Source organism: Macadamia integrifolia, chromosome 7 (genome assembly GCF_013358625.1).
Source record: "Macadamia integrifolia cultivar HAES 741 chromosome 7, SCU_Mint_v3, whole genome shotgun sequence".
Classification (NCBI taxonomy): Eukaryota; Viridiplantae; Streptophyta; class Magnoliopsida; order Proteales; family Proteaceae; genus Macadamia; species Macadamia integrifolia.
Window position 1 is genome coordinate 29,381,918 of NC_056563.1, and position 8,765 is coordinate 29,390,682.

At 36.7% G+C, this 8,765-nt stretch overlaps 1 protein-coding gene across 2 annotated transcripts; it reads right to left on the reverse strand.

The window, feature by feature from the left end:
* Positions 1–3,616: 3,616 nt before the first annotated feature.
* On the reverse strand, positions 3,617–6,018 carry LOC122083298 (thiosulfate sulfurtransferase 18-like). 2 transcript variants are annotated; one of them, XM_042651055.1, is made up of 5 exons: positions 5,845–6,018; positions 4,649–4,728; positions 4,466–4,539; positions 3,865–3,918; positions 3,617–3,786 (listed from the first exon to the last, which is right to left on the reverse strand). In XM_042651055.1, the coding sequence occupies exons 1-5, from the start codon at positions 5,976–5,978 to the stop codon at positions 3,709–3,711; spliced, it is 420 nt and encodes a 139-aa protein (XP_042506989.1). In that variant the 5' UTR covers positions 5,979–6,018; the 3' UTR covers positions 3,617–3,708. The 2 variants fall into 2 exon arrangements, with proteins under 2 accessions (XP_042506989.1, XP_042506988.1); XM_042651054.1 differs by having other exon boundaries at positions 3,617–3,789.
* Between the last annotated feature and the right edge of the window lie 2,747 nt (positions 6,019–8,765).

Below are 8,765 nucleotides of genomic sequence, written 5' to 3' on the forward strand. Positions count from 1 at the left end.
GTGGTTGCCAACAACTCCAAAGGGGGAGATTTTGTTTTATGGTTGTCCTTGTTGGCAACTCGGCCACGTGGCGGTGATGACGTGGCCCGTTTGGGTGACATGGATGAAAATGATGACATGGCAGTGTCCAGTGTCACCGATGAGATAACAGAGCCGCTTGGTATGCATGGAATGGTTTGATACATCCTTAGTATGTGGTGCGGGTTTATGGATCAAAACTGGTAAAATTGACTTATTTATGCTTGGGGGTATTTTCAGTAGTGAAAATGATATTTTTGGAATATCATTTCTTCATGAAAAATATAGATTGTAATTTATCTAGTCCAGTGCATTTGATTTTGTCGCATTCTGATACCGTATGAAAAAGTTACGACATTTGTGGTAGTCGAGAGTAGTTTTGGCATTAAAGATGAATTTTTTAAAGGAAGTGTTCTCATGTAACAATACAACAAAAATCCAATCTTTACAACAGTTCCGATTTCATCATGTTCCGATTCTGTATAAGAAAGATGCGTTATTAGAAAGGTATAGGGGCATTTTGGTCTATTTACATGGTTGAATCAGATGATTGAGTCTTCTGAAAAGTCGTAGAACGTCCAGTTACGGTTCCAACGCACTTTGTTTCATCTCGATCGGATATCGTATGAAAAAGTTATAAATGTTTCTGTAAAGCCGATTTGAAAATCCAAACCGAAAATTCATCAGTATGCTCTCGGTGTTGGGTGGATTTTTTAGAATTTATTTTTGAAATTTGAAGGGCTTTTATGTAATTTTGATTTTTGAAGGTATTAGTTAATAAGGGGTGTTTAGCACTGAAATATATGAAGGCACAGGCTTGATTATAAAGAGGAGTAAAGAGAAGTGAAATGGATGGTCCAGATTCGACCACATAGGCTTGATGCCCATCCAAAAGCTGCTGAGATATTACGCTGACATGGACGAGATAGATGCTTGCGCGTAGAATTTGATTGGTTAGGTGCATAATCCTTGATGCATTGGTGCTACACCTTATCAAGGTATGTTGTGTTGTTTCGTGCGTGCATAGAAGGTATAAAAAAGATTCCGATCTTAAGGATCTCATGAGATCTGATTAAAGCAATCATGAAGGATTCGGATCCAATGGTCGATAAGCCTTTTACTTTTGTGAGTGGGAGACAAGCTCTCTTAAAATCTGGAAAATTTACCAATCAAAGATTGACAACAAAAAGTGCCAGTTGACCGTTGACGTCATCAGTTGACTATCTTATTCAAATCTTATGGTTGAGATTTACTATCCGTTATTTTAATTGGACGGTTTAGATTAAGAGATTCTCCTTGATGAGATCTATGTCCAGATTTACTCCCCTGTTACGCGCACCGTTGGTGTAGCCTACGCCACTCCTATGAAGATTCTATTTCAGGCTATCTCATTGCTCCAACTTCTAATGGTCATATCTCCCTCATTTTAACTCGAATTTGGGTGAACCAAATTGCCACTTCTTCGTTTTTTCAAGCCTTACACCATGAAATTAAGAAAAATGAGTTTTGAGTGAAGGAAGGCTACGATTTTGGCAAGAGAAGCTTCTCCCTCTTTGTTGGTCTTTGAATGAACATGAATACTTGATGATAAATGTTCTTAGGCCATTAAAGGAGGTAAAAGAGGTGGTTGAGGTGTGTTAATGATACATTAACTCAAAGCCAAGGAGGAAGAGAAGAAAACAATGATGTGTTTACTTTGAAGAGCAAGAAGCCAAGGAGAGAGAAGGTGTAAGCACCAAACTTGTCAGTACAAGTTTTTAGTCATCCTAGGCAATCGGTTGTGAGATTCTTTAACCTTTGATTTACATTATATGCATATATGTATGTTAGGGTTAGTTGTGGATGAATGTATACATACTAGGTTAGTTGTGGATGAACTGTAAGTAACTAGTTGTGGATGTATATGCTAAGCAGAGCTTGACTGTAGGGCATTGATATAAGCTCAATTTAATTGTATTCTTTGTTGAGTGCTTAGTGGGTGCTAAGCATTGGGAGTAGGTACTTTCGTGTAGTGGGTGCTACACATTGTATTGGCACTGCGAGTGCCATCTCAGCTTCAGCTTGAGAAAATTAGGTGTGGGTGCTCCCGACTGTGGGTGCAGTCAAAAGTAGTGTATTGAGCAGGTACGAAGCTTTTACAGGCACTACTCCGGGAATGTAGGCAAATTGCCGAACCTCGTAAAAACTCTGTATTGTGGGTGCTTATTGTTTGCATTTTATATTGAAGTGCGTGGAATGTGGAATGGGAGAGCACACTTGGAAGTGCCTATGAGAGGCTGAATGTGCATACAACTATGTACAAACAGGGACAGATATATCAGGTTTTTCTTGGCCAGACATCAGACAGGTTTTTGGGGATCGAAATTGGACTCACTGACTCTCGGTGACTGCCGGGTTACAATAAATTTCACCCCATCAAAACTCCCCTGAACAAACAAGGCTTAACAGTTAGCTTTTGAGGATGAGTTCTAACCAAGTCCCTAACAATAAAGAGGAGAACGATGTGGATATTTTCATAGGATTGATATATCAACCTTTGGCTACTAGATGATTTGTTTTGGAGCATCCATCTATGTAGAAAAATAAATAAATTAAATATCAATCATAGATAGGGAATGGTTAAATATCTTTTAATTCTACTCATCTGTATTGTTGTGTGCTCATATGGTTACGAGTAACAATATATAATGGTTTCTTCTATAGTCAAGGTTTTGAGGTCTCAAAGAAACTATCTAAAAATTGTTCCTCTAATTAGTGGGGAAGTCATTTTATAGAGACTTGCGGTTTGCTTATTGGTACTTATTTCAATTTAGTCAAATTTATGTGGATGCTTGAATATGTTGATGAGGCAAAGAGCCCCTGAGGCACTGGTGTTTTCATACTCCTTAACACTGGTGAGGAGATTATTAAATCAAGTCATTGTTTCATGAGCACCATTGCATACAAACTTGGTCCAAATGAATTGATGAATTATGCATTGGAGATATTTGTTAATATCAGCCTTTAGTTACTGGATGATTTATTTTGGAGCATTCATATATGTAAAATAGAATAAAAGATTATCGGTTATAGATAGGATAGGATAGGATTAAGTGTCCCTTAATCTTGCTTATTTGTATTGTTGCATACTCATGTGATTACGAGCAACAATATATAATAGTTTCTTCCACAATTTTGGACTTCAGGTCTCAAAGCAGCCCCTCTAAAAATTGTTCCTCTAATCATTGGAGACATTTTTAATAGGATTAACCTTATTTCAAAATTTGGGTCCTTTATCTTTGCTTATAAAATTTTTATTACATTTTCGGCTATTTAATAAAAAATTTCAAAGTGAGAAAATACATTGGATCTGAATGTCTCAAGTGGACATAATAGACACTAGCTTTCGGCACTCAGACGATGTGCTTATCTCTCTCTCTCTCTCTATTTATTAACATGTCAACATTGTGTACCAAACAAATGGCCACATGACAAATAGTTTGGCCAGGTAGATATATGGTCCTATCTTAATCAGGGATGACAGGAGCTTTAAGTTTACTAAAAAAACAGAAAAAGGTTGGAGCTTTAATACCAAAGTTAATGTCTGATATGTAATAAATATCTATCAAATGCCAATAAATATTATTCAAGTAAAAAACCCTTAATAAGTTGGGTGAAACCAAATTAACTACAACTTTATCACTTGTCATGTTATGGTTTCTTCACAGGATAGCCACTCTTCACCCATGCACTGTAGCCTCCTCCCATGTTGGTCACATTCTTGAAACCCTGCGATTCAATTACATTCAAATGAATATAAAATTACAAAATAATTCTCTATTATCTTATCAAGGGATTGAAACTTACAGAGTTCTCAAGAGCAGTAGCTGCATGAAGGGACCTGGAACCAGATAGACAACCCTTCACAATTTCAACCAAATAGTTAGATGGCTGAGAACTATACTATTGTTATCTCATATATACAAGTTGATTTTTTGTTGTTGCAAGGAAAGTTAAGATGGATAAATGGAAAAACTGTAACTGGTAAAATAAAATATAATTTTTGTTCATCACTCGGTGAACGAGGAGAGGGTCTTGATGTGACCCCCTCTCTCCACATCTCTCTTTCTCCCCCCTATTATACGGTGTCGATATGCCACAGTGAATGGACATCCATTCACTATGGCCTCAAGAAAACTCGGTCCAAATAAGAATAAAAAGGCCGTTACCCAGTGCACAAAGGCTTTCCGCACTTAAGCAGGGTTCTAGGAGGGTATATAGGTAGACAACCTTACCCCCTTTACGGAGAGGATGGTTCGTAGGACTCGAACTCGCACCACTGCGCATGCGGAAAGAGCCCTTTGCCATTGCTCCAAGCAAGGGCAAAATGAGAATGTGAAACACATATCTCTTAAAAACTTAGATTAATTTAGACATTTCACTGTTCAAAATGATAAAAGGGGATTACCACTATGAGAGGACAACCATTTTTGAAAATGGAAGAAACATGTTTCACGAACAGGGGATTCTTTGTGAAATTTCCTGCAATTTGAAAATTTGAAGACCAAAATAAACCTCTTAGTCATCTTTTCCCATATATAAACAGCTGATATGAAAGTTAAATAAAAAAAAAAAAATTGAGAATATATACCTTCTGGGGTTTTGAACATGTAAGGAATGTTCACAATTTTCTTCACATCTACGTAGCCTTCCTTGAATTCTTCTTTGGTCCTATTGGTACATAAATCTCATAAGAATAAAACAAGAGCCCAGAAAATAGGTCAAAAGAACCTAATAAATAACTCCTAAACATGTATTTCTTCTTCATATGATGAGGCAATTTTTCAAGGAAAATGATATGGTCCAAAAATGGTGAACCTAGTGCACAAGGTTCTCATCATTGCAGGGTCTGAAGAAGATTAGAATGTATACTATTTTATCCCACTTTGCGGAGAGACTATTTTTCAATTCAAACATGCGACCACTAGCTCACAATAAAACAACCTTATTTTTGCTCTGAGATGCACCCTCTAAAGGCAATCAAATTTAGCTCAAACAGTGTTTTTGACATCACAATATGATTTCAATGTGTCTAAGGTTTAGCAGATGACTCGATAAAACAACCAATTATTAATAGATATTTGATGAAATTATTAATCATTTTTCTCATCTGAATTTTATAGAATTTCTCAAGCCGTTATAACATCCTCACCCCTTCCCCACCCACCGAAAGAAAAAAATGGAAAAGTATAGTGATTAGCTTAATCTATGCAAGAATTTCTTGCATAGAATTTCTTAGTCCACACCACAATTTTTTGTACCCACTCTCTCTCTCCCCATAAGGTTGTAACAAAATTCTTCGGTCTAGTTTTCTTTCACCCACGGTGAATAAAGACTTTTAATTCAAAGGTTTTGATAGTTGGATGGGACTCTAGAAATCAAGGATTTAGTTCACCGGCATCAGATCGATAAAGGTATCTACTGATACAATATCGATACCGATCTTAGATTGATCAATTTTCCTTTACTTTTCATAAAAAAATAGGTTATTTTTATATGATTTTACCCCTGTTCGATAATGATACTTGATTCAGATCAGCTGATACCAATATGATAGGACTGATAGGATTGATCCAATACCAATGCCTAAAATCACGCTTGAAATAGTGCCGAGAACATTTTGAACTTTGTATAATAGAACGAAGAGAGAATGAATACACCCCAATGGTTAGATTCTCTTCACTCACAGTAATTTTTTTTTTGTGGGTGTAAGAAGGGAAGCTTGAGGATATGAGAGAGAGAGAGAGAGAGAGAGAGAGAGAGAGAGAGAGAGAGAGAACAACATACCTAGCATCAACATACCAGTAGGCACCGGAGTCAAGGAGGTCCTTGGCCTCATGGACATCAATGGTTACGAGGGCTTCAGCACTATTAAAGATGAGAAGAAATCCAGCAAGAGCTACAAACCAATTGGAACCCATCAGAATAACGTTGGTAACTGAATAATGGAGAGAGAGAGAGAGAGAGTCTTAGGAATAGAAACAAAAACTAAATGGGTTTATATAGACTCTGAAAGTGGAGAAAAGAATCAAGATGACATCAACCCAACGTGTGCGGTTTGTACTTTTAGTCTTCAGTTTGACTAGAAATTAAATGAAACAAACTAAAATTTTTACCTTACGAAAAGGGAATTTTTTTTATCATATATTTAGTGAGAAGAAAAGGGATTATTATTTTTTTAATATTTTATTATACTTCACTTTTGGTTATTTTCACTGATCTTAATATTGAAATCCATTTGCATTGCATTTGCATTTGCATTTGAATTGGCATTTGCATTTGGATTTGGATTTGCATTTTTTTTATTATCATATATTTAGTTAGAAGAAAAGGGAGAATTTTTTTATTTTTTTTTACTTCACTCTTGGTTATTTTCACTCATCTTAGCAATGAAATTAATTTTTTTGCATTTGAATTTAAAGTAATTTCACTTCTTTTTCTTGACAGAAATATTTTACATATTGTGATAATTTTTTATTTTCCTTGAGATATCGTAAATTGGAAATGTTCATTTGTAGAGTGAAACTGTTATTACATGTTCTATATGACTCGTTGAAAAGGTCATCTCTCCCCCTCCCCCTTCCCCTTCCCCTTCCCCTTCCCCTTCCCCCTCTTTTTCTCCTCTTCACCTCCTTTTTCCTTCAGTTCCTAAAGCAAAGGAACCTAACGCACACTTCAAATATTTTCAAAGATGAAGTTGAATTGCAGTTAGTCTGATGTTCAAGATCTTCTCATGTAACTTGAGCATTCCATCACGTCTATAGTCTCATATTTGAAAAGGTCAAAAAAAGTGAGACTTGACCACACGTGATCCTACGGACAAAAAAACGCCCTTGCCCACATCCTGTTCTCGTAACCCTGATCGCCCTTGGTGAATGGATTCCCATTCACTGTGAGTGTAGTAAACCCATGGGCAACTGTGTCAGCACACAGACCAATGGGATGAGGCCAGCGGAGGCATTTTCAGAGGATTGTGGGTGGTGAAGGGAGCAAACTCTTTTCGCACCCATCTATATGTAGGCATAAACACGTAAACGGGTAGCTTTCTTTCTCACTTCCAGGCAACCAAAAACCTTTCATTAAACCCATGGTTTTAAGTATCTCCGATACCGATACGATACCCTCCGATACGTATCTTAAATTTAGTCGGCCGATACGATACATTGAATTTTTTAAATCATTTCGTATCGATATATATCCTACAATATATACTGATATGTATCAATACACCACTAATACACATCGATACGATATGACATGCCTCGATACGACTCTATGAAAAATATAAAATTGAGGTAAAATGTACATTTTGGTATGTATTGGTACGTATCGGTATGTATCAATCGGTACGTATCGGTATATATCAGCACGTATCGGTGAGTATCGATACGTATCGGCGCTACGGTCATATAATGGCCAATATGGGTAATTTTTCAGAAAAAAAACGATTTTTTTAAGGGTTTTTGTTCCAAAGTTGCTGTCAGCCATATTTCTCTCTAATTAAAGTGGAAATCAAGGTTGGGAACAAATATTTTACATTTATGGGACAACTACAGACCTTGAATTCTTAGTACGATACCCTTAATTTAGTGTTTATGCATAATACATGTTATCAATAGCTTTTTTAACAAATTCTTTATGCAAAAGTGTTTAAAAAAATGTTTCCTATCCATTTATGTGTGTATCTTTAGCGTATCTTAGTGTATCTCCGATACGATACGATACCCTCCGATACGTATCTTAATTTTGACCGATCGATACGGTGACCGATACCGATACTTTAATCCTTGATTAAACCTGTATCATGACAGTAAGAAATGTAAATTTGAAATGAGGGGACTCTGGTCAAGTTATCTCAGACAAAGAGACCAAGTAATTTGTATAGGGTAAGGTCCCATTTGATTTTGTTTCTAGAAACAGTTTTTCCATTTTTTTGTGCTCAGAAATGTCAATTTGGGTGGGGTTATTTGCTGGTTTATTTTTACAAATTAATGTGATGGGTTTTAAAAATCACTTGTGAGATTTGTCTTACCCCACAACGTAAAAAATACAGGTGATTCACAACGTATATGTAAAAGCTGTCCTGGAAACAGGTTTAAAACCCGGTTTTGTTCTAGTGTAGACACTGAATTTTTGTCACCTCCAACGGACGCTGATGCATACTTACAATCGGATGGCCCTTACAGGTTCGGATTCGAATCGATCTAGATTTGATCAAAACAAGGGCCAATGGGAGCCTGCTCAGAAGCATCAACAGAAAGGGATTTGGGCCTTTCATTATGGGTGGGGCGGTCATTTGTCCCATCCTAAATTTAGGTACATGTGCCTGACCCTCAGCCGGTGTTCTTTTTCAGACAATGTTTGTTTTCTATCCAGGAGCGTATCCTACCCCCTCATACATCTATCTCTCTCTCTTTCTCTACCCTTTTAATGACTTCCCTACCCCCATTTAATTATACCAATGGGGAAGCTCTGGATGGGTGATTCTTACGGACATAGCATACACTTTCTGACAAAAAACACTACCATGACAAAACAATAAAAACCGATCATTCAAAAAAAAAAAAGATTGCTGTGACTTGAAATGAACCTTTCTCGATGGAGGAAAGGAAAAGCAATTCCTTCTATGGAGCATGAACAAAAAAATTACAGTAGTAGACTCAATAAGGCTGCGGTTGGTAGCCAAGAGAAGAAAAGAAAAAGAAAAA

Excerpts from the sequence above, each read along its gene's own strand:
- LOC122083298 (XM_042651054.1), bottom strand. The coding sequence starts at position 5,978 with ATGGGTTCCAATTGGTTTGTAGCTCTTGCTGGATTTCTTCTCATCTTT. Across the intron at positions 4,729-5,844 it reads TACTGGTATGTTGATGCTAG|GACCAAAGAAGAATTCAAGG; the intron begins GTATGTTGTTCT and ends ATGTACCAATAG. Across the intron at positions 3,790-3,864 it reads CTACTGCTCTTGAGAACTCT|CAGGGTTTCAAGAATGTGAC; the intron begins GTAAGTTTCAAT and ends GTAATTGAATCG.